Source organism: Microcaecilia unicolor, chromosome 2, assembly GCF_901765095.1.
Source record: "Microcaecilia unicolor chromosome 2, aMicUni1.1, whole genome shotgun sequence".
Classification (NCBI taxonomy): Eukaryota; Metazoa; Chordata; class Amphibia; order Gymnophiona; family Siphonopidae; genus Microcaecilia; species Microcaecilia unicolor.
This window is the reverse complement of record NC_044032.1, coordinates 178704194-178731117: the sequence shown is the minus strand read 5'-3', so window position 1 is coordinate 178731117 and position 26924 is coordinate 178704194. Positions and strand designations below refer to the sequence as shown.

The 26924-nt window shown below is 41.3% G+C and overlaps 1 protein-coding gene across 7 annotated transcripts in view; it reads right to left on the bottom strand.

Moving 5' to 3' along the window:
* Positions 1-26924, bottom strand: part of TNFAIP8 (TNF alpha induced protein 8) — a 256368-nt gene that overhangs the window by 8817 nt on the left and 220627 nt on the right. For 2 of the 7 annotated variants that reach the window (XM_030193525.1, XM_030193524.1), the window contains exon 2: positions 3733-4053. The exons of 3 other annotated variants lie outside the window; for them this stretch is intronic. In XM_030193525.1, the coding sequence (XP_030049385.1) occupies position 3733 (1 nt within the window). In that variant the 5' untranslated portion in view covers positions 3734-4053. 2 more of the 7 variants (XM_030193526.1, XM_030193527.1) reach the window with 2 other exon arrangements.

Sequence of the window (26924 nt, the reverse complement as noted above, 5' to 3'; positions counted from 1 at the left end):
ATGTGCGCACCAGAGTGTTCTAAGTTCCAACTTCTATTCCTTCCTTGCCTACAGTGCTGTGGCTCAAATCCAGAAAGGGAGCTGACTGGAACTTTCTTTTATGTACTATTAAATTCTTACGGGGATGGGTGGGGATGGGTTAAATTCTTGCTGGGACGGGTGGGGACGGGTTGGAATGGTTTTAATTTTTGCGGGGATGGGTGGGGACGGGTAAGATTCCAGCGGGGATGGGTGGGGACGGGTAAGATTCCAGCAGGGACGGGCGGGGATGGGTAGGATTTCTGTCCCCATGCAACTCTCTAGTCCTGGTTGAATTTCAGCCAGGATCACATAAGCCCTGGAGGCTACCACATGCCAAATTATCCCTGGATATTTAATGATGGTGCCCGGACATGGCTTAACATTGAATATCCAGGGCTAATTCTGCCTGCAGTAGTCAGCATTAAAAAAAAAAAAAACACTGACCGCCACGGACAAAATATTGACAGGATAATAAAAATAACCATGAAAATGTAACTAATTGCATAACAATCAATGAAAGACAGGCATGAATAAACATATGGATAAAGGTGAGTCAATTGATGTAGTGTATCTAGATTTTCAGAGATGTGTTGACAAAGTCCCTTAAGAAAGGCTGAGATAATTAAAACAAAAAGGCTATGGGATAGGAGGCAATGTTCTGTTTTGGACTGGGAACTCATAAAAACATAGAAAATGGAGTGGGGTTAAATGGTCAGGTCTCTAAACAGAGAAAAAGTGGTGTGCCACAAGGATATGAGCTGTGACTGGTGTCTTAACATATTTATAAGTGAGCTGGAAATGGGAACAAAGAATGAGGTAATTAAATTTGCAGATGACAAAACTAAATTTCATGAGGACTGGTGAAATTTCAGGAGATCCTTGGGAGGCTGGAAAACTGGGCATCCAAATTGCAAATGATGCACACTGAAAAGAATAACCCAAACTATACCTACATGATGCTAGCTCCCAATGAAGAAGAGAATCTATATATATATAAGGCAAGACCAACGTTCTATGAAGCCTCCAGCCGGAAGTGTGAAGCGCCAGAGATATCCGGTTTCCCCATGAGTGAAGGAAAACAGCACAGCACGAAATCTCACACAGTGAAAGACTCAGAGGGGGGAGGGGAGAGAGATGCCCTCACTCTCTCTGTAACAAAAACATAGAACAGCAGGAAACTTAACACTGAAGGACTGGACTCGGAGGGGGAAGGGGAGGGGGAGGGAGAGAGGGCAGGAACACACACTCCCACATGCACACTCTGAAGAAAACCTTGCTAGCCCCCGTTTCATTTGCATCAGAAACGGGGCTTTTTTACTAGTTTGTCAATAAATTGAAATCTTCTGCTCAGTGTGCGGTGGTGGACAAAAAGGCAAACAGATTGTTAAGAATTACTAGGAAATAATAAAACAAAGAATATCGCAATGCTTCTGCATCACTCCAAGGTGAGACTGTGCCTTGAGTACTGTGTGCAATTCTGGTTGCTGCATCTCAAAAAATATAGAGAGAGGAACTGGAAAAGTTAGAGAAGGGCAACCAAAATAACTAAGGGGATGAAATGACTCGTATGAGGAAAGGTTACAGAGGTTAGGGATTTTCAGCTTGGAGAAGAGACAGCTGAGGGGATATAAGATAGAGGTCTATAAAATCCTGAATGGAGTGGAACAGCTTTAAAAAAAAAAAAAAAAAAATACAAAAACTAGGGGACCCTCCGTGAAGTGACATAGAGCACACATAAAACAAATAGGAGAAAATATTTTTCACTCAACATACATTTAAACTCTCACTGTCAGAGCAAGTGGTGTAGCTGGGTTTAAAAAAAGGTTTGGACAAATTCCTGCTATGAAATTATTTTGCATTGCAAGACGGTTTGATCATGTGATACCCACCGTTATATACAGATCACTAGCTACTGATATTTTATAGAAAAACATTTAAGATATTAATATTTATGAACAAGACTTTTCACACAGAGAAAAGCGAATATCTTTCAAAGCACTAAGGGGGCAGGGACTGTCTTTTCTTCATGTTCAATTGTGAAGCGCTGCATACGACTGGTAGCGCTATAGAAATGATTTGTAGTGGTAGTAGTCTTTTACTAAGCCGCATTAGAATTTTAGCTTGTGGTAGAAATCAGCTGGTGGTAAACACAGAGACGCCTATAGGAATATAATAGGCGTCTCAGCATTTACCAACAGCTGATTTCTACTGTGAGCTAGAAATGCTACAATGGCATAGTAAAAGACCCCCTAACTACCCTATACTACTTTTCATATCCTCTACTCCAAAAACAGTAAATTTACTTCATATCCCTTTCCCCCGACTTTATATTATGTAGTAACTCTAGACATCAAATTCTTTTACTAAGCACCAGTTCTGCGGGACTCTTGCCACCATAATTAAGAGCAGCAGACTCTCTTTTGAAAGTCAAACAGGGACTAAAAGCTTACCTATCAATAATTACCTGATGGCGGTCAACATTTTTTAAAACAATGACCGTCGTCAGCTAAATTAGCCCTGGATATCCAATGTTGGGCCATGCGCAGGAATCAGCATTGAATATCCAGGACTGACAAACTTATATGGGTCCCAGCTGAATATCAACTAGGTCTGAATAAGCGGAGTCCACATATTCCCCCCTTCTGCCCCCCACTCCATTAGATCCCTGGGCCTACCTACCAGCCCTGTGGTCTAGCGGTCATTGAGGTAGGAGCAAACCCAACTTGTACCTGCCCCTTGTGGTTCTAAGCAAAAGCAGCTGCCACAACCTCTAGCAGTAGTCTTACGATACTAGTGGTCGTACTACGATACTACTGCTACAGATTGTGGCAGCCATTTTCATTTAGGAACCGTGAGTGGCAGGAGTGTGGTTCATCCCTGCCCAAAAGGCCACTAGATCACCACGGCTGCCAGGTAGACCTGGGGGTGGGGGGAAGAGTAATGAGCTTCAATGCCACAACTGACATCAATGCAGGTGCCGATACACACACAGCTAACCAGGCAAAGTTAAGACAGCTATTTATACAGTCCTACATAACTGGTTAGCTACGCAGGTACTGGCATTGAATACTGCTGGCACCTGCATAACTCCCAGCTCCTCCTCGACTCCACTCCCCTGTAATGCCCCTCTCCTCCCCACTTTCAAAATGGCTGGTTAGTGCCGATATTCAGCTGGGCATGATTTAAGAAGGCAGGGGGCCTTACCTGCCCATTTAAATCACTTTGAATATTGGGCCCTTACAGTTTTGAGTTGGTGTACAGTATAGTTCCTTTATAGAAGGTCACTGGGGATAAGTCACCATTTATCTCTGTCACACCCTCCCTCCAGGTTTTATAGAGCTTTTGTAAACTGCTTAGGTATTACATTACAAAAATCTCTTGCATACTGCATGCACCTTTTACAACTCATTGCAATTAACAGAATAGCCGGGCAAACCTGGGAATTTACAGATTATAAAATTAGGATAAACTTTATGTCATAGATGCTACATATTTCTGAAAAAGGTAAGTTTTAAGCTGTTTAGTTTGACATTTTAGCTGCCTTTCAAACCACAAATGAGTGGAGGAACTACCCAAAGAAGTTCCAGAGAGGAAAATATTGATCTACTGCATACACAGCATTCCAACTGATTCCGAAAGTTATCCACTAGTTACAGAAAAACATGGAATGTGAGAATAGATAATACCAGAAAGATAATGAAGTAGGCTCACTTGCGGATCTGGTGTCAATGAACAGACATCAGGTGATCTCTGGCTTTCAAAATCGCTGCTGCTGTGCTCGTTCCCTCGTTTTCCTGATGTTCATTAATGTTTGTCTCTACCACCTCTGCTGGAAGGCCACGCCATCTACCCTACCTTGTACATTTTCAAGTGATCTTCTGCTTGCCCATAGATTCTCTAACAACTGGTTTTCTACAGTTTCTTTCAACCACACTGAACGCCAGTGTGCATCATATGCTAATTTTTCACACAGCCACTTTTGGCATGGAAAACTTGTTATCAATTTCCAGTGCTTGATCCGTATTGCATTTTCTAAGTAGAGGCGAAGGAAAAGAAGTTTTGCTCCAATTATACATAGTATCCACAAAAATACAGCTATAAATAGAGCCATGAGGAGATGATGCAGATCACTTGAGCTCACCGAGTTAGTCACAACCAACTTGGTAGCTTTGGTTCCTTTCCTGTCTCATGGTCCACTGTTCTAATCCCTAGCCTTCACCTTCTCCTCCTGTTCAGCGGTAGGTGCATCAGGTCTTTCATTTCTTCCAAGTTCATCTTTTTATATCTTAAAGAATTTCTGCATCTACCTCTAAAGCGAAAAATATGACTTTATAGCAAATGCTTCTCAACCCAGTCCTCGGGACACACTTAGCCAATCAGGATATCCACAATGCAAATGCATGAGATAGATTTGTATAACACCGACACAGTGAATGCAAATCTCTCTCATGCATATTCATTGTGGATATCTTGAAAAACCTGACTGGCTAGGTGTGCCCCAAGGACTGGATTGAGAAGCACTGCTTTATAGGCATAGTTTCCATGCACAGATGGGGTGTTACTCAAACACTACATGAGGTAATATTTTGTTTAAAATGTATGTACTCTCTTTCGTCTCAAGTATGTGAGCTTTATTATTGTATTTGTCTAAAAAGTAGATGAAGGCACATTTTAGATAGGTATGTGGAGAGGGGAATTCACATGTCCCTATAAGTAGGGTTACCATACGTCCGGATTTGCCCGGACATGTCCTCTTTTTGAGGGCATGTCCGGGGCGTCCGGCGGATTTTGCCCCCGCCCACGTTTGTCCGGATTTCTGGACAAACGTGGGCGCGGGTGCGGGCAGGCGCGTGCGTGCGGTGGGCGTGTGGGCGGGCGATCGGCGCGTGGTCTCCCGTCCCCTCCCCTCCCCTTCCTTACCATGTTCCCTGGTGGTCTAGTGACGTCTTCGGGGCAGGAAAGAGCCCCCTCTTTCCTGCCCGGAGCGCTGCCTCCCCTGTCTATCATCCTTCTCGGTCTGGCTGGGGATTCAAAATGGCCGCCGAGAGTTGAACTCTCGCGAGGCCGCTTCAACTCTCGGTGGCCATTTTGAATCCCCAGCCATACCGAGGAGGATGCAGCAGGCAAGGGCAGGCAGCGCTCCGGGCAGGAAAGAGGGGGCTCTTTCCTGCCCCGAAGAGAAGACGCTACTAGACCACCAGGGCTAGACAGTAAGTGAGGGGGGGGTATGTGATGGGGGGGAGGGGACTATGTGACGGGGGGGGGGGGGGAATAGGGGCGGAACCCGGACCTGAAGGGGGCGTGGCAGGGGCGGGGCATGAGGCGGTGCGGGGGCAGGGTAGGGGGCGTGACATGTGTCCTCTTTTTCAGAGGACACAAAATGGTAACCCTACTTATAAGGATATTTTATTTTAGTTATATTTGTACCCCGCGCTTTCCCACTCATGGCAGGCTCAATGCGGCTTACATATACAGGTACTTATTTGTACCTGGGGCAATGGAGGGTTAAGTGACTTGCCCAGAGTCACAAGGAGCTGTGCCTAAAGTGGGAATCAAACTCAGTTCCTCAGTACCCCAGGACCAGAGTCCACCACCCTAACCACTAGGCCACTCCTCCCACAGAATTTTAGAAGAGGTTCTGCCAAATGTAAAGCTTCATGTAAAATAGGTGCAGGACTCTACATTTAAGGTTCTGAATGTACAGTGAGAGCAGCAATTTCATAAAGCTACACTTGTGTGTAGCACTACCAGACTTAGACATGAGAACAGCATTTTGAAACCTCTGCTCCATGACCTTACTACCCAACCCCAACAGCACTAACCCACCATCCAGTTCCCACCCCCCCCCCCCACACACACACATTGCAAACTCTTCTGATCATGCCAGACAAAGGATCCGTACCCCCTGGCCCCAAACTCTGCCTCTGACCAGGTGTTCCTGGTGTCTAGTAGAAAGCACGAGGCAGCCCCAGTCACTCCAGGTTCAAAATGGCACTCATAACACTTTGCAGTAGTCTACGGTGCTACCACTAGGGGACAGGCTGCCATTTTGCCCTTATATGACAACCTCACCTCTAGCAGTAGTACTGTGAGACTACCACTAGAGGTCGTGCAGGAGTGACTGGAACTCACTCTTGCTCCCCACTAGACACCCGATAACACCACTTAGAACCAGGGATGAAACTGGGGGTCCATATACTGAGAGGGGGTGTGGAAACAGAAGGGAGTATGAATGTTGGAGGGAAACGTAAGGGAGGGGGGTCTGCACTCAGTCTTTGAATCTGCCCATCCAGCAAGTACTTATTCATGCCTTAGAGCAGGTTAAAAGCTGGTGAATATTTTTTCCTATCTATAAGTAGTCAAAAAAAATGGAGAATACATGGTTGGTATGACTGATACATCCTAATCACTCCCTCTCCATATCCTAACCACACCACCTTCCTTATTTAGATGTGGTGAGCCTCACCACGTGTAAGTCACTCCCTTTCTAAACTAGCTTTTACATAAATTTGTCAATCTATATGTGTAAAAAGATGCTTCTAAAAGAAAGTCTTTGGCATTTACAGGAAAATGCAACAGATAATTATTCAAGTGTTTCATGACATACATAATAGAGTACATTACATAAGATCGGAGTAAAAAAAATGCAAACATATTCTTTAATATTATCTTAATATCAGCAACCGCAGATTAAATATATTTTCATGAAGTCATTTATGTACTTGGTGTCAGAGACCAATAACTTCATAAAAATAAACTTGTGCAAAGAGAGGGAACCCGTAGCACCTTTATTCACCCACTGCACAACCTAATTAAGGGCTTCTTTTACAAACCGCGAACCGACTAGAAAGAAAGAAAAAAACGCCCGAAGAAAAAGATAAGTGTTAAGATTGCGAATATATATATTGGAGAACTGCGAGAAAAAAAAGATTTAAAAAGAGGTAGATTAGACTGATGAGGATTCCCGCGAGAAAAAAAGATTAAAAAAGAGGTAGATTAGACTGATGAGGATTCCCGCATGATTCCGCACTGGGAGAACTAAAAAACACTGCGGCATAGCGGAGCGGTGCTGTTCAAAAGAGTAACAGCAGCACCGGGATCTGAAGTCTCTTTACCTTAATATAAATAATAAATAAGACTGTGTATGGATATATAGCTTGCTATAGAGTTATTACAGTGTTGAATTGATTAAGCAAAGCACAGTTTAAACATATAAAATTAAAATTCAATGCAAAGTGATGCACTTAGGGAGTAGAAATTCAAGGGAGACATATGTGCTAGGCAGCGAGAGGCTGATATGCACAGACAGGGAGAGGGATCTTGGGGTGATATTATCTGAGAATCTGAAGGCAACAAAACAGCACCAATATGTAGAAACTGATGAGAATAAAATGGAATTGATAACAAATTTCTGTTCTGTGTTCATAGGTGAAGGGCCAAGAGTAGGACCGCAGAAGTGTTGTTTCTTTGAATTTATTGTCTGTGTTACATTGTTTTTGCAATATCCGAGCTACTCTATTGTATTAATATTCCTTTGGTACACTGGCTTTTTACCATCGCAGTGTTTACATGTCAAATGAGACATCACCATCTGCCATTATGTCTTTATTTCATATTGAACAGCAAGATGTCACCATGCCATTATTTCACATTTTACATCATTTGTCATAGGTACTATTAACATTCTCAGCATTACTGACATCATTAGACAATTTCATCATCTTCTAGGGATGGCTGCATTATGTTTCTTACAGTGGCTTTTCCAAGGTTAAATACTGCCTTCCTATCATCTGTCCTTGTTTTTCTCCAGCTGTTTTGAGTATCACTACTTCACTTTTTTTCAGTTTTGCACTTAGAATTTTAATTTCCAATTGCTGTTATTTGTATACATTACATTTTTGGTAGTATTTTTTAATTGTGCTGCATCTTTTATTTATTCGACCATTATAGTCACTACCATGTTTTTACATGTCATCATTAATTGCTGATGTTTCTTGTAATAGCCGCTGTTTTGTTGGATATTTGGATGTTTTGGTTTATCAACTTTAAATGATCAACTTTGCTTGGTATGCAATTTTTTCTTATTATTCAGCTTTAAAGAAGTGGTTCTTGGCAGATCACAAACAAGATATAGACCAAGAGATAATCTCTCTTATAACAGAATATTTCAATTATGATTAACCTGGTTCATTAAAAAAAATCTCAACACTTGTCAAATAAAAAGAAAATGTTTAACAATTCTCCTAAAAGTGTAATCTAATCTAATCTGACATTTATTAACCACTAATTCCGCCATGGGTTCAAAGCGGTGTACAAATAGGAACTCAACATACAGCATACAATCGCACTAGACAAGACACAAATTATATAATAAAGCTGGAAAACACACAGAATCTGTTAAACAGTTTACAACCAAATACTCAATAAATAGAAGTTTTGAAATATTTGCAGAATAGCTCATTAAGAATTATAACAAGTGATACTGTAGATATTACACAGCAATTCATTCCACAGAGTCAGATCCCTACCAATTAAAGTTCTTTGTCTGGTAGTCTATTTCCGACAAGTTGATATCGCTGGAATAATGATCTAACTTCCTGAGCAGAATGCAACATCCTAGGAGGGAAATTATATCTTGAAGATATTTGGGAGTTAGATCATATAGAATCTTAAAAACAAATGACAGTAATTCAAAACGTATCCTAGCCTTTACCAGCAACCAATGCAATTCAATAAGCAGTAGAGTATCATGATCGTTATAATTTCTTCCCAGAATCAGTTTCACAGCTGCATTCTGTATAATTTGGAGTCGGTGTAATTGTCTTTCAGGTAATCCTAAAAGAACAATATTGCAATAATCCATCTGACTTAGTATGATAGATTGCATGGTTGTCTTAAATTGAGACTTTAAAAAGGGTTTAAGCCCACGAAGTAATTTCAATTTATAAAAATATTTGTTAATTGTATTCACTTGGTTTTCCATAGTTAAAGTAGCATCCAACATTACTCCTAAGATTTTTATAGCCATTTGAACTGGAAGTTCAACCAAGGCTAATTTTATTTTCTCTTGTGGCAACTCAATTTCTTTGCCTGCTACCCATAAAATATTTGTTTTATCCAGCCATTTACAAGCATCCATAATGAAATGGAATCAAACACCTCTGACATCTACAGTATAGTCTCCTGAAAGCTCCTCACTACAGGGAATACTTGAGATATATCAGCAGCGTAACAAAAGTACATTACTTCAAAAGAACTAAGCATATGCTGAAATTCATTTAGGTATACATTAAAAAGAAATGGAGAAAGGGGTGAGCCCTGTGAGACTCCACAAACCATTCTCCAAGCCATCGAGAGAGATTTATTCCACACTACTTGCAAAATCCGGTGCTTCAAAAATCCACTGTAAAACTGCATCTGAGATTCCGATTTGAGATAATCTACCTAACAAGATATCATGATTGACTAGATCAAAAGCAGCTGACAGATCCAACTGCATGACCAAGCCATGCATCAAAGTAAACACTAGCTCAAACTACATGAAATGTATTCAGAAAATTTTGACATCAAAGTTAAGTGGAGGACTCGTAATATAAAGCTATTAATACTTGGGCAATTCTAGTCATCAGCTATACTGCTGGAATTGTAGCATGGACACAAGCTGATTTAGATAAACTCTATAAAAAAAATTCCCAAAACTGACTAAATCATGCCCTACACACCTAGGAAGGGACATTAATAGATCATAAATACCAAAAATCAAAGAGGGCACAGGCCTGTTACAAGGGACACAACCTATGGAAGAAAAGCATAGTCTGAATGACCATTTAAGAAAAGGAAAGGTTAACAGAAGTTTGCAAAGAAAAACTGCTAAAAACATCAGACTCAAAAATTGAATATATAAAGAAGTAGATTGCAGGCTCAACAAATGGAAAGACAAGCCACTCTATGGACAATACATAAAAGGTTCTGATGAAAAGTGACAAACACCTATCTTGGCAAGGGCTGCAAGTTGGAGCACTCAAAAAAAAAAGAAACTGAAGGAAATGATCTTAGCAGCCCAAGAACAAGCATTAAAAACAAATGTTGTGGAAGCTAAGATTGAAAATATGCCAAACAACAGCAAATGCTGATTATGCAAAGCCAAAGATGAAGCTGTAGAACATGTAATGAGTGCCTTTAACAAAATAACCCAAAATGAACATAAACACCATAATTGAGTGGCAAAATTAATCCACTGGAATCTCTGTGAAAAGTATGATTTTACTGTAGCAAACTTGGGATCTTACCATTAAAAAGATCCTACATCTTATTTATCTAACTGTTCCTTTCAGGTTCATTGGCCTAATTTTGTCTCTGTCCCTTTGCATTGCATTGTGGTATTCCCCAAGGATCTATACTTCGCCCTAACCTCTTCAATAATTTCTTAGCCCCCTCCTCTGCACCAGGGCCGCAGAGAGACTGAGCCGGGCTGTCGCAGCCCCCGGGGCAGGTCCACCATCGCCACCGCCGCCGCTGGACCCAGTACAGGGCCACCTCCCCCCCCAGGATCTCTGTCGCAGCCGCCCCCACAGATCGCTGCCGCTGCAATACAAATACCTTGGCTGGCGGGGATCAAGAGACCCCGCAAGCAGAAAAGGTCTTCCTCCAGCGCTGCTCTTCACTCTGCCCACTGCCTACCCCTGTGGCTGCTTTTACTCTCAGCGCATACTCGGTTTCAAAACCGAGCATGCGCAGCCTGAGGGGAAAAGCGGCCACTTGGCAAGCAATGGGCAGAGTGAAGAACAGCGCTGGAGGAAGACCTCCAGTGTCTGCTCCTCCGGGTCCTCCCCAGCCTCCAAGGGGGGCCCGGCACCAGAGTTTTCTTTCTCCAGCTCTTGTCGGGATGCAATCACTCGGGTCCCATCAGGAGCAGGAGAGAGAAAGAGACCCCGGCACCGAGCCCCCCTTGGAGGCCCAGGCCCGGGGAATTTTGCCCCCCCGCCTCCCCTCTCAGCAGCCCTGCTTCACACCTGGATTTTCTAGCCCAATCCCTCGGTTCTATTTCCTTTAATTTATGCTGATGGCATCCAGCTCCTGCTTCAGGTTGATTCACAGTATCCTACATGTATCCCTGAAGTAGCCTTGAAAGAGTAGAGTGGGTAGGCTTTTCCAAAGGACACAAGAGAGAAAAACAATGATTGATGCTTATATGTGATATTTTATTGAAAATACATTTATTTATTTATGACATTTATATCCCACAATATTCCTGCCCATGGGCAGGCTCAATGTGGCGTATAGTTAATAAGCAAACAACATCAATAGTACAAAGTACGGTAGACAAGGGCACAGGTGGGAGAAAGAACTGATGAGGAAAAGGAAGAGAGGGTAGGTGATAAGTCAGCACAGAGTGAGCTGCGGGCTAAGAGGGTGTGGCTCCTGTAGGGCTCGTGGCGTATGCTCTGCCAAAAAGGAAGGTCTTGAGGCGCTTCTTGAAGGTCAGCTGCTGTGTTTTGGTGCATGGGTGCCTGCCTCAGGAGTCTGAAAATATGGTGTATACACAAATGTATATTGCACATCCAATCCAGCACGCACGGAAACGGACGATGTTGGTAAACAACACTGTGCAGACAGAAGAAACACCTTCAATTCTCAAAGAAAATCGCCACGTACGAGGCAGGCATCCAACAGCAGCTGCACTGGGTCTCTTGGTGTATTTTGAATAAAATATAACGCATAAGCATTATCGCATTTCCCTTGTGTTCTTTGGACGTGCTTACCCACCCTACTCTTTAGTCTGTGAATGTTAAAATTAAACCCATCAAAATGCAGTGTATGGTTTTCTCATGGTGTCAATCTCCTTCAAAAGATGGTCCTCCTTCTATACATCGTACTCCTATTCTTATGGAGGAATCTCTCAAGATATTGGGGGTTACCTTTAATTTTTTTTTTTTTGGGGGGGGGGTCATGGATTTCATATACTGCTTTTCTGTGGGTACAACCAAAGCTGTTCACATATATTATATGTAGGTACTTTTTCTGTCCCTAATGGGCTCACAATCAGAGCATTTTCAAAAGCATGGATTAATGAGACAAAGCTAACATGGATTTAGTGAAGGGAAATCTTCCCTCACCAATCTATTACATTTCTTTGAAGGGGTGAACAAATATGTGGATAAAAGTGAGCCGGTCGATATTGTGTATCTGGATTTTCAAAAGGCATTTGACAAAATACCTCATAAAAGACTCCAGAGGAAATTGGAGAGTCATGGGATAGGAGGTAGTATCTTATTGTGCTTTTAAAACTGGTTAAAAGATTAAAAAAAAAAAAAAAAAAAAAAAAAGAGTAGGGTTAAATGGTCAGTATTCTCAATGGAGAAGGGTAGATAGTGGGGTCTCCAGGGATCTGTGCTGGGACCGCTGCTTTTTAACATATTTATAAATTATCTAGAGATGGGACTAACTAGTGAGATAATTAAATTTGCTGAGACACAAAGTTATTCAAAGTTGTTAAATTGCAAGATGATTGTGAAAAATTACAAGAGGACCTTACAAGACTGGGAGATTAAACATCATCTGCCATTTAGTTGCCCAATGTGAGCAAGTGCAAAGTGATGCATTTGGGAAAGAAGAGCCCGAATTATAGCTACATAAAGCAAGGTTCCACATTAGGAATCACCGAACAGGAAAGAGATCTAGGCGTTGTCATTGATGATACGTTGAAATCCTCTGCTCAGTGTGTGGCAGCTGCTAAGAAACCAAACAGAATGTTAGGTACTATTAGAAAAGGAATAGAAAACAAAAATGAGGAAGTTATAATGCTTTTGTATCGCTCCATGGTGATTTGTCTGTCCTACTTATATTGTAAGCTCTGTCGAGCAGGAACTGTCTCTTCATGTTCAAGTGTACAGCGCTGCATAGGTCTAGTAGCGCTCTAGAAATGATAAGTAGCAGTAGTAGTAAATATGGTGTTCAATTCTGGTCACCACATCTTAAAAACGATATAGTGGAATTAGAAAAGGTACAGAGAAGGTCGATGAAAATGATAAAGGGTATGGAACGACTTCCCTATGAGGAAAGGCTAAGGGCTCTTCAGCTTAGAGAAAAGATGGCTGAGGGGAGATATGATAGAGGTCTATAAAATAATGAGTGGAACGGGTAGACGTGAATCGTTTGTTTACTGTTTCCAAAAATACTAGGACTAGGGGGCACGCAATGAAGCTACAAAGTAGTAAATTTAAAACAAATCAGAGAAAATTTTTCTTCACACAACGTGTAGTTAAACTCTGGAATTTGTTGCCAGAGAATGTAGTAAAAGCAGGTAGCTTAGCAGAGTTTAAAGAAGGTTTGGATGTCTTCCTAAAGGAAAAGTCCATAGACCATTACTAAAATGAACTTGGGGAAAGTCCACTGCTTATTTCTGGGATAAGCAGCATAAAATGTTTTGTACTTTTCTGGGATCTTGCCAGGTATTTGTGACCTGGATTGGGCACTGTTGGAAACAGGATGCTGGGTTTGATGGACCTTCGGTCTGTCCCAGTATGGTAATACTTATGTACTTATGAAGGGTTAATTGACTTGACTAGGGTCACAAGGAGCTGCAGAGGGAATCAAACAAAGTTCCTCAGGTTCTCAGTCCACTGCACTAACCATTAAGCTACTCCTCCACTCATAGTGGGCTGGCATTTACACACTAGGTCTCTATCTGGTAAGAAAATCTTTTTACACAATACAACAGTGGCGTGCCATTCACCCACTGCTAGATAAAAATGTCATCCCCTCTCCCTCATCTTGTCACATTCAGACTATTGTAACTTGTTACTTCATGGTTTACCACAATCTTCAGCTTCAGAACATTTCCATTAATTTTTTTTTGTTACATGAGTGCTTTCCCACTCATGGCAGGCTCAATGCGGCTTACATATTGTATACAGGTACTTATTTGTACCTGGGGCAATGGAGGGTTAAGTGACTTGCCCAGAGTCACAAGGAGCTGCCTGTGCCTGAAGTGGGAATCGAACTCAGTTCCTCAGGACCAAAGTCCACCACTCTAACCACTAGGCCACTCCTCCTTTCTTTGAAGAGAAAAAAAATACGATAGGGTCACACCTCTATTATCCAAGAAACACTGGCTCCCTGTCATGTTTCGTATTCCATATATACTTTTTTCTTGCCTACTGTATACTCTGGTATTTCCCTTTTTCATTATAATTCCCTTATACTATATACCCCCTCTCAATCGCTTTGATCCTCTCAGCAATTCCTTCACATCTGCAGATTTGCCTGGATTTCAGGCTGCAGTGCCTGTGTTACGGAATGAGCTTCCATTATAGAATCGCTCTGAGACCTCTTATAATAAATTTATATCTGCTTCAAAAGCAATTTATTTTCTTGAAGTTTCTTCTTGATTAACCTGTTTATTTTTGAACCTGTTCCTGTGGGGATTACTACTGGCAACCCCCTTTCCTTGCACTTTCACAAGTCTTATGTTTTGTATGCCCTACTTTTTCTTGCTCAGTATTCATTATACTATAGTTTCAGGATTTGCTTTTACTTCTTTTATTGATTTTTATTGTACCATAAGTAAGGTATTTAAATTTAACGATGACACAAAGATATTAAAAATTGCTAAATAGCAAGAGGATTGTGAAAAATTGCAAGGAGGACCTTACCAGACTGGGCATCCAAATGGCAGATGATGTTTAATGTGCGCAAATGTAAAGTGATGCATGTTGAAAAGAGGAACTATGTGACCTGAGCGGAATGGAACAGGTAGACGTCAATCGCTTGTTTATGCTTTTCAAAAATACAGGACAAGGGAGCACTTAAGCTACTAAGTAGTAATTTTAAACAAACCGTAGAAAATATTTCTTCACTCAGTGTGTAATTAAACTCTGGAATTCATTGCCGAGAATATGGTAAAAGCAGTTAGCTGAGCAGGGTTTAAAAATGTTTGGATAATTTCCTGAAAGAAAATTCCACAAGCCATCATTAAGATGGATTTGGGAAAATCCACTGCTTATTTCTAGGATAAGCAGCATTAAATCTGTTTTACTTTTTTGGGATCTTGCCAGGTACTTCAGGTCACTTTTTTGGAATATTGCCAAGTACTTGGCTACTTTTGTAAACAGGATACTGGTGGACCTTCGGCTTGTCCCAGTATGGCAATGCTTATGTTATCTTATGCGTTTTCGCTGTCCTTGTCTACCCCATTCTTTACCTAATATTTTAAAATTATAAACTGCTTAGATGTTTTTATTGATTTAATGGCATTTCAAATAAAGATGATGATAAAGAAAATGAGCAAATCAAGATCTTGTGGGGTTTTAAAATACAAATTGACACTTAAAGGGCAATTCTATAACTGGGTGCCCAAATTTAAGCGCCACATACATGTATGAATGTACAGAATACCAGCACTTTAGAACATAAGAATAGCCATACTGGGTCAGACTAATGGTCCATCTAGCCCAGTGTCCTGCTTCCAACAGTGGCCAATCCAGGTCACAAGTACCTGGCAGAAACCCAGATTGTGGCAAAATTCCATGCTACCAATCCCAGGGTAAACAGCAGCTTCCCCATGTCTGCCTCAACAGCAGACTATGGACTTTTCCTCCAGGAACTTGTCCAAACCTTTTTTAAACCGAGATATGCTAACCACTTTACCACATCCTCTGACAAAGAGTTCCAGAGCTTAACTATTCGTTGAGTGAAAAAATATTCCTATTTATTTTAAAAGTATTTCCATGTAACTTCCTTGAGAGTCCCCTAGTTTCTATACTTCTACTCATTCTACACCACTCAGGATTTTGTAGACCTGGATCATATCTCCTCTTATCCATCTGTTTTCCAAAGTGAAGAGCCCTAACTTCTTTAGTCTTTCCTCATATGAGATGAGTTCCATCCCCTCTATCATTTTGGTTGCTCTTCTTTGAACCTTTTCTAATTCTGCTATATGAGATACGTTGACGCAATACTCAAGGTGAAGCCACACCATGGAGCGATACAGAGGCATTATAGTATTTTCGGTCTTATTTACCATCCCTTTCCTAATAATTCCTAGCATCCCGTTTGCTTTTTTGGCTGCCACCGCACACCGAGCAGAAGATTTCAGCGTACTATCTACGACGACACCTAGAGGATTTTCTTCAACTGACCCCCAAGCTGGACTGACCCTAGCATCACTTTGCATTTGTTCCACAATAAATGTTACCTGCCATTTGGATGCCCAGTCTTCCAATTTCCTAAGGTCTTCCTGCAATTTTTCACAGCAAAGTGACTAAGGGGCCCTTTTACTAAAGCTTTGAACACACTACAGCATTCCATTTTATACCTATGAGCCACATGGCACTAGGCACAGGCTGATGTCCATTAGCGCGTGCCAAGCTTTAGTAAAAGGGCCCTTAACCCATTAGTGCCTGATGTTCCTATATGTTTTATTATGGAAACATTGGGCACTAATGGGTTAAGCACTATTCTGTAAGAGTGTGCATAAGTGGCATAGGGTGTAAATGCAAAGGTGGCATTCAACAGCTGCCACTTCATGTGTGATTTACAGAATATTATGGCTGGTGTAACTGCAAGCACGTTAATGTTAGGTGAACTGATGCTGGGTTACACTAGTATTCTTTAATAGAATCTGATGTCCAGTTGCTGTTATAGAACAGGCTCTCACCGTGCAGCATCGGGATACTTAAAAAGGGCGTCCACCTAAAGCACAACACTCCTGACATCACAATTATAAAAAACAAAATATGGCTTATAGATGTGGCAATACCTGGTGATAGAAGAACTGATGAAAAAAAAAACAACTGGAAACATTTCTGCTATGGCTGTCATCAATATTTGTAGTTTCTTTCTTTATGTCTCTTCTAATGTTTATTTATTACATTTGTATCCCACATTTTCCCACCTATTTGCAGCCTCAATGTGACTTACATAGTACCTTAGTGGCGATCCCCAGTTTCGGTAGAACAAATACAAGGTGATACAGTAGTAGAGTAAAAGTTCATGTGTGACAGACACATTGGGAAATCATAAGGAGGAGGTTAAGTTAGGTCCACTATGAGCTTTGGTTTCGTTATGTTGCAGGGTTCAGGTGTTTAAGTTGGATTGTTAGGGTATGCCTTTTTGAACAGGTTGGTTTTCAGTAATTTCCGGAAGCTTAGGTGGTCATATGTTGTTTTCACGGCGGTCAGTAATGCGTTCCATAATTGTGTGCTTATATAGGAGAAGCTGGATGCATAGGTTGATTTGTATCTGAGACCTTTGCAGCTTGGGTGGTGGAGATTAAGGTATGTTCATGCGGATCTTGTTGTGTTTCTGGTTGGTAGGTCTATAAGGTCTGTCATGTAACTCGGGGCTTCACCGTATATAATTTTATGGACCAGGGTGCAGATTTTAAATGCAACACATTCTTTGATTAGAAGCCAATGCAGTTTTTCTCGAAGGGGTTTGGCGCTTTCGAATCTCGGTTTTCCGAATATAAGCCTGACATTGTACATTGCTATGATGTATTTCCTTAGCGGTATATCAAATAAATGCAACCTGAACCTGAAAACATATCATTAAGTGGAAAGATATTTGGAGAAAAAAAATTTTGATGGTAATACCAATTGTGATTGGAGCTCTTGGAGTGATACTGATTGGAATCTCAAAACACGTCTTTTTTAAATTTAACATTTCCAAACTACCCCAATTTTGTAAATCAAAACAACAAAAAACTACCCTACTCAGAACAGCATACATTTTACTCTAATATCTATATGGAATCCAGGTTCTTTGGTAGGCCCTGTATTAATGGAGCTAAAATAAATATCATTAAAATATCTTCATGTGATTGATTTTTCACATTTATGTCCCCTTTAATATCAAAGCAGGTTACAATAAAACATTCATAAAATCATAAAAACAAGATAACAGAATAACTATCATTCAAAAATACAAAAGATACTGCATAGAGAACTACACAAGTACATAAGATCAAGTCAATCTTCCATAAAAGCTTTTACAAAAATAAAGAGTCTTCAAAGGTTTCTTAAAACTGTTGCTTACTGGGACAAAGTCTTAAATAATGAGGCAAATGGCTCTATAAATTCACTCCTGCAATAGAGAAAGATCAATTGCGTGTATCAGAATGTTGACATGTAGCGACACACACTTAAGATCGTAATGCTCAATTTGGTTGATCCAGTGGTGTGCTGGGAAATTTTTAACAGGCTCTCTCTCTCCGGGTGTATCTAGTCCTTCAACTGGGGTGGGGGGTGAGCGGGGAGCGCATTCCTCTCTTCCTCCCCCCCCCCCCCCCATGCATACACACTAGGCATACCTTTGCTGGCAGGGATGCCAAGCCCCACCAGCCAAATAAATAGACTGCTGCCGCTCCCCACTGCTTGTTTCTTGCTCTGAACAGCATGCTGGAACTTAGTAACATATAGTAACATAGTAGATGACGGCAGAAAAAGACCTGCATGGTCCATCTAGTCTGCCCAACAAGATAAACTCATATGTGCTACTTCTTGTGAATACCTTATCTTGATTTGTATCTGCCATTTTCAGGACACAGACCGTAGAAGTCTTGCCCAGCACTAGCCCCACTTCCCAATTACCAGCCCTGCCTCCCAATCTCGGCTAAGCTTCTGTGGATCTATTCCTTTAGGTTTATCCCACGCATGCTTGAATTCCGCTACCATTTTCATCTCCACCACCTCTCGCGGGAGGGCATTCCAAGTATCTACCACTCTCTCCGTGAAAAAATACTTCCTGACATTTTTCTTGAGTCTGCCCCCTTCTTGCGAATGTTCAGCACAGCCCTAGTGAGTATTCCTTCTTTGGGCAATCTTCAAAGTATTTTCCATTTGAAAACTATTTTAAGGACTACAGCTAACAAACACCAACTGGTTTTGCACCAGTGCAGAGGGCTGGCAAATTGCCCTCCAAAAGCACAATTAAGTATCATGAATACTGTACTTCAACAAGCCTTAATCCCCTAAACTTCCTGCAGTCTTTAAAGCACAAATCATGCACTATATCACATGACTCCAGTGATAAAACACACTTCAAGCGTAAACAACTTCTTCCACAGAGTACATCCAAAATTTTATTTTGATTTTCTAATTTCCATCTTCCAAAATTTCAGACAGCAGATGTACAGATCAACAGGACCCAAAGCTCTCCAACACAAGTAAAATAAGAAACACAGTTTATACCTAACTGTTCAACCACCCTTAGGATTCACCTTCGGGTTTAAAAAGCAAAACCATGTGCATGTAAAGTCTGGATAAAGCAAATGTCCACAATATGTAATACGTGGTGAAGCAATAATGAAACAATGATGAAATAGTCACATAGCAGGCAGCCTAAGCCAACAGATTTATTTTCCACTGAACATAATTAACTTTGCATGGACGTGGCGGCTAATAGTGTGCTGAACTGGACAATGCTGGCACATTTAGACTGATGCTGGACAGCAGAACTTCTGCATGAAGGAAGCCCTTCTCTCAATATTCAAAGCCTCTCTGTGAAATAGTAGTAATAAAAAAAGGAAACTGCAATTTATAATATACCACTGCAAAACAAAAAGAGCAAGCTCCCACATGCCACCTTTTTCTTTTGATGTAGGCAAAGCAAAAAAAAAAAAAAGATTTTAAATGCTCCCAGGTTTCAACCTAATTCATATTTAATCTGGGGTATAAATGTGTCATATATAAGATAGAAACTCTGAATGTTGAGCACCTGATTCTCATAACATGATGTTGGTTTCAATGGCCTTTTTACCAGGAGAAAAAAAAATCTCTGCAGGAATGTAACAGTGCTAGGGTGTTCCTATAACCAACCCTTCCAAATGACACACTAATTACGATTTATAGTAAGTTACTATTCTACCTATGAAAAGTTATTCCGTTATTATACTTCCTCTGTGTACATCTGAATACTACACAAGCCAGCATGTTTGAAAATATGTGAGATTAAATAAAAATGCTACCAACAATAAAGAATGACAACACGGATGCAGCAGCTCATAGGTTTGCTTGCTTTGTTTTGAGTGTACGGCAATGATGGCTGCAGTGTGGTGTGCCTTGTGCCTCTTTGCTCCTGTACTATTTGCCTTTATAATGTTTCATTTTTTTAAGGCTATATTTGTGAGAGTGAGTATATATCTTTTAGTCTCAATCTGGCTCAAATGTTGCTAATAACTGTATTGGGGTTTGCAAAACAGGACTTACAGTGCCTGAGTGGCAAAGGGGAAGTGCCTAGGTTTGTGGGTCTACTAGGAGTTTGAATGCTAAAATTGTTCTTAGGATAGAGAGTAGTGACATGAGAGCACATGGTGGGATAAGAACGAGAGAAGACATGATACTGAAGAAGAGACATAACAGAGACTTATCTAACTGGTTTCAACTTAACATCACTCCATCTCCTTGCGCCCCCTCCCCCCCCCCCACCACACGATGCAGCACCTTTTTCTTGCCAGCACCCGGCACCATCAGAAAAAGCAGGCTGGTTCACCAATCCTGGGGGCCTTCCTTCAGTCTGACCCACCCTCAGGGGCGGGTCAGGCTGAAGGAAAGTCCCAGGATTGGCTGAAGCAGTCTGATTTTTCTGATGGTGCTGGCCTGGCACTATTTTAAAAAAGTTAATCACTGCAAAAAGAAGAGGTGCTGCATCGGGTGGGAGGCGGTGGGGAGAGAAGATACCCAAGCCACAGGGAAGGAGGATGCCAAGAGGAGGTATGAGCCCAAAGTTTGGGAGCCGATTGTTAAAAATAGCTACTTTAACAACCGGCTCCCAAAATTCTTAAAAAAACTAACAAACGGCTCTCGCAAGCCGGTGCGAGTCGGCTCCAGCACACCACTGTGTTGATCCACAGATAAACTATCCATGAAGTACTGGGGTACTATATTAAACACTTGTCAGTGGATTAAAACTAATGTCTTTAAACAGCACTCGATATTTCAGTGGCAGCCAATGCAAATTTTTCAAAGTTGGTGTAACATGTTCTGATCTTTTCAGACCACCAATTAATCTTGCTGCTGCATCCTGAACAACTTGCAAAGCCTGAATCCTGCTGACATTCCCAGGTATAAAGAACTGCAATAATCTAATCTACTAGAGTAGTCATCTGCAAACCATACATCAAGCAGTACACATGCTAACAGAAAAGAAAATATCTCAGCCAAGACATGAGCATTTTGGGTTTAGGCTTAAAACAGGAAAACTATTCATTTTTCTACTAATTTTCGCTTCCTTTTTTTTTTTTTTAAGCGTAAGAGCAAAACCGAAAGTCTCTCTCTGTGACTCTCTCTCTCCTTTACCACCATTGGTTGCTGTTGTGAAGATGAAGCTGTACTGCTCATACATAATTTCAGCCGTTGGGCATGAGGTAAATTTATGCATATGCATCTAGAAGTACTTCCCCACAGCTTCTTTTCAATCCTGCCAACTAATCTAAATTTACTCAGTTACTTAACATGAAACCAAAAGGAATTTCAGAAAAGTTACTCTTTTTTTCTAAGAAAGAGCATTTAAGTCTTTGATGTATAGAGTCCTCACACACTGCTGAAAGGAAGATGCCTAGGCCTTCCCTTTCCTCTCCCTCCTCTACCACAGCTGATGGTGATAGTAGTTTTGGATCAACAGTTAGGCTGCAACATTTAAACTTATTTCTCTTGTCATATTAAAGCCAAATTTGAACCCAGTTCTCAAGATATGAAAGACTTATGAATGAAGAAAATGGCACTGAACTTCACATGGCTTCTATATAACGTGTATAGGGTGTTTTTGTTTTTTAAGGGGGAACTATACTACACTCAGACCAGCACTGAATTCTGCACTTGTGGATTAACAGCTCCTTTTGAATTTAAACCCTTAAAAGAAGCCAGTGCATGCCACATAGAAAAAACATCCAGACACCAAAATGCAGTACCCACGAACAGATTTAAAAGTTTGTAATGGCTTACTTGTAAAAATATTTATATCTGGCTCTATAAAAGCAACAATTGTTAGGTTAATTTTCCTCTTGCCATATGTTTAATTGGTTTTTAGACTCCTGATGCACTGCCTCAACTGCATGCAAATCTGTCATGAATATTCATTGTGGTAAGCCTGAAAACCAGACTGGCTGGGGTGCCTCCAGGACTAGATTTGGGAACCACTGTGTTAACTATTAACACATGGTAACTACCTCTGCATTGGCTGTGAGGTGCAGTCCCTGCCCGTGCCTCTCTGTTAGATTGTTAACACTGTTTATTGAGTTTGCTATATCCTTTCGTTGCAGGCAAATTAAAGCAGTTTACAGTAAAAACATTAAAAGCAAAAAAAAAAAAAAAAGGAACACCAATTGTAGATAGGAAAGAAAAAACTATGCTTATCATTCAATACTATCTCAATCATACAGGGAGCATTATCACAAAGCATGCTGCATACAGAGACAGCCAGACCACAGAAAAAGACAAGTGACCAAATAAACAGGAAGAGACAAGACATGTCAGGCATAAACAATTGGACCCAACCCTGTCCTCCCATTGCAGGATCAGCCTAGGCCTATGCATGGAACATCTGTTGAAAAAGATGAGTCTTTAATAGTGCACAACAGGACGTATAAGATATTTCAAGTCGAAGGCACTGTGGAGTTCCACAGTGCTGGTGAGATAAAGTAGAAAACACTGGATCTTGTGGATTCCCATCTAGCTTTAGAGGGGTATGGGAGAACTAGTCTATTATCTTTTAGTGAGCGTAAGGTATGAGAATGTGTGTACGGGATCACCAGTGAAGCAACCTAAGCAGGGGAGCCAATGTGAAGAACCTTGCGAGTTAAAGTAAGGATTTTGAATTTGACTGCACCTTGAATAGTGTGTGTAATTCTGGTCACCGTAGCTCAAAAAAGATGTAGTGGAATCATAAAAGGTACAGAGAAGCGCGACAAATATGATAAAGGGAATGGGATGGCTTCCCTATTAGGAAAGGCTAAAGCAGCTAGGGCTCTACAGCTTGGAGAAAAGATGGCTGAGGGGAGATATGATAGAGATCTATAAAAGAAGGAGTGGAGTGGAATGGGTAGGCATGAATCGCTTGTTTACTCTTTCCAAAAATACTAGGACTAGAGGGCACACAATGAAGCTACAAAGTAGTACATTTTTTTTTTAAAAATCAGAGAAAATATTTCTTCACTCAATGTGTAATTAAACTCTGGAATTCACTGCCAGAGAATGTGGTAAAAGCAGTTTGCTTAGCGGGGTTTAAAAAAGGTTTGTCAAGGCTCATTCATTAAAGAACTGTGTTCCATTTTTAAAGGCCCGTGGTGCTGTTTTTTTTTTGTTTGGACTTTAGTTTGTACTTCGTTCCCTCTCTTTTGTTATATCCTAGGATAAGCAGAATAACATGTATTGTACTGTTTTGGGATCTTACCAGATACTTGTGACCTGGATTAGCCACTGCTGGAAACAGGATACTGGGCCTGATGGACTTTTGGTCTGTCCCAGTATGGCAATGCTGATGACCCTAAAATCAATGGGCTGCTGAAGGAGGGGTGAGGCATGATCGAAATGGGATGCCCAGCAGAATATATGGGCTGCAGTGTTTTGCAACGTCTGTAATCTTTTAAGGTTATATTTAGCAATCCCTGCATAGATAACATTACAATAGTCATACCTAGCACGAAGAAAGGCATAGAACAGGGAACAAATTGCATCATAATCCAGCAGATAGCAAACTGATCTTAGTTTACATAAGAAAAAGAAACCTATTTTAATACCTTAATCTGAGGGCCAAAGAAGAGAGCTGAATCCAAAATGACACAGAGATATCGAAAAGACAGAATGGGAACAATGTGCCTGTCAAACAAATAAGGAGTGACAGCTGGTGTGTCAGTGATCCAGTAACCTAACAGTCCAATGTCTTTTCAGAGTTCAAGACTAAAAGATGCACTAAACACCGCCTTAATTGCAATAGTAACAGCTAGTGTAGCACAGTAAATGGGCCCTTCTGTCAACAGTAAGCTGCTCTGAAATTAACTGCAGTCATTAGCAGGGGCATAGCCAGATTTCGGCGGGAGGGGGGTCCAGAGCCCGAGGTGAGGGGGCATATTTTAGCCCCCCCAGCACCGCTGACCCCCCCCCCCCCCCCGGCGCCCCTCTCCATCTTTTTTGACCCTCCCTCCCCCCGCCACCACCAGGTACCTTTGCTGGTGGGGGTCTCCAACCGCCACCAACCAAAGTCCCCTTCAGTGCCAGTCTCCGAGTCTGGCGCGTTCACTGATCTGGATTCTGTTTCTGTGAGTCAGGACTCACAGAAACAGAATCCAGATCAGCGAACGCGCCGGAGACCGGTGCTGAAGAGGACTTTGGCTGGCGGGGGTTGGGGACCCCCGCCAGCAAAGGTACCCGATGCCGGTGGGGGGGGGGGGGGTCGAATGTGGCGGGGGAGGATTGGCGGCGGCGGGGGGGGGGGGGGTGGTGAAAGCAGGCCATACCCCCGTGGCCCCACCTAGCTTTGCCCCTCTATGGTTTATGTACGAACCCTTGTTCACTGGATTGGGAAAAGATCCTCCTCTCCTGCCAACCCTCCCAGTCAGTCAGCAATTATCAATCCTACACCTGGTAGCAGATCCCAGGCTGGGAGAATGCTGAGATGCTTCAGTTTGATGCTCCTACCTTCTTCCTCTATAGCTTGGGGAGGAGAAGAGGGGTGGGAAATCAGAACTTCTCCATATCTATCCTGTTTGGCTGCGTCCTTCTTGTCCTCCTTTACCTACATAGTGGTTTCTTGTACCCAGAAACAAAGTGATACAACTCCCATGATCCATTTTCCAGGAAGAAATGTTGCTATTTGTCCTATTAGGAACACAGAGGATGTGTCGGGCAGCAGCTGGGCGGGGGAGGGGGGGCAAAACCACCCTCAGTGCCCGGGAGGGCCCAGACCACCCTCAGTCTGCCCCTGGTGCCTATGGCATTGGCCTCAACAAATGGTAGACTCAAACCAGGGTCTGCTGCTTCAAGGCATACTGTGTTAGGACAGCTCAGGATACCAACTTTTAAATTAATGCAGCAAACCCAATGTTCTATCTCCTTGTGCTTTAAAATATACATTACACCTCTTAGAAAAGAGATTCAACACTCTCTCAGGGCATCATAGGAATTTGTAAGGTTTTTACTTTTATGTTGATTTCCAACCTAGGTGCCTTTTCATTGGTAGTTCAAGATGAGGTACATTCGGTACTCGTAGGTACTTCCTCGTCCCCAGAGAGCTTACAATCTATTTGCCTCATTTGCCAGCCTGTGTTAATATGTGTTTATGTATGCCTCATTCTCAAGGGGCCTATTTACTAAGAGCATATCAAGCATTAACATGCATTAAAACATTAACACAGATCAGTCAATGAGATCCATATTCATAGCAGAGACATTAGGAGGATAAAATGAATTACTAGACATCACAAGGATAATTCTCTAATATCTTCTTAGTCAAATAAAGGATCCAAAGATGATCATTTCTGAGATCTCACCAACAACAGAGATCTTCCCTTTTAGAAAGATGAAAAGTAACCTATACAGATGCCAACCAATCTGCTCACCTTCATACATCAGCTTGAATTAAACTCTAAGAGATTGCATCAAGAATTTGAACTGAATTTTCTAGTTTTCTCAAAAGACTAACCTGATGTTCAAAGTAGTAGACACTGTAATTCAAGACTTTTCAAGGGAAGTCTGGTACAGACACTGGAGCCAACGGCTTTTTCCTTTGATTAATTTAAATGAAAAGGGGGGAACTATTTATGGGTCACATGGGCTTTATTAATCTTTATGGGCCTGGACTGTACTTTACTGCTCAGAAAGAAGAATGACAGAAATCTGGCAACCAGATGTTTCAGCATCTAATCTCTTTGATAAAGGATACACTTCAGCCCTGGGGTTCAAATGTTTCAAAGTATCTGTATGCTACCTACAGTACGAGACGCTAAAAAAAATAATCACCCATGCAAACTGGAGAGGTTATGTTAGTATACACAACAGAAAAGCTCTTTCAAAACGTGTATTGTTTTGGGCCACTGCGAGGAAAGAGAGGAGAAATACATGCAGCTCACAGTAATTTTGCGAATTTATGTTGCATATTATTCTGTTACTGTTTTAGCTTATGTTTATTATTATTATCTCATTATCAGCTCTTCCAAAAATGCTTTTAATTAATTTTTGCTAATGGTTAATAATTGAGAATATGGTATTTCGGTAGATTCACAGCTTTCTTTTGCTTAGACCATTAGTCTTAAAACACATAACAATGTTCAATTATCTGTTTAAAGACAAACAATTTCACTGACCAGTGATTTTTAGTCCACATTTAGTAAGGCATTGGAAACTATTCAATTTAGAATGAACTGGTAGTTTATAAACACTTAAAAACAAATCAAATAAGCTCCAAACCAGTGCTTCAATCTGTTGCAAGTTACCTGTAACACTTAAGAGGAAATTTCAGTGTGGCTATGGCCAAGTATTTGCAAACACAAGGAAGAAAAATTATTAAAATGTCAAGGTCTAATGGGTCAACAATCATCTAAATATAGACTCCTATGTAATATATCTCGCGTCAAATGTATGTTTAAATTTATAGGGGAAAAGCCTCAATCCCGGCGTGCGCTCCTTGTGTTGTAAAACAACGTAAGGGAGCACCGCCCGATCATCACTGGCTAAAAAACCCCTATTTAAGTAACCCACTTCTGTTTCCTATTTTTCAAAACAACTTAGATTGATGGTTACTTAGCTTCACTGCTGAAACTCTCTTAAGCAGTAAACCGGAACACAGTCGTCTGAACCCAATCCACGGCCCGACTCAGCCTTTAGCCAATACCTCTTGTTCTACTATAGATAATCTATATCTAGATAGGTTCACTACTACCGATTCCTTCACTGTTGTGATCGTGTGTGGGG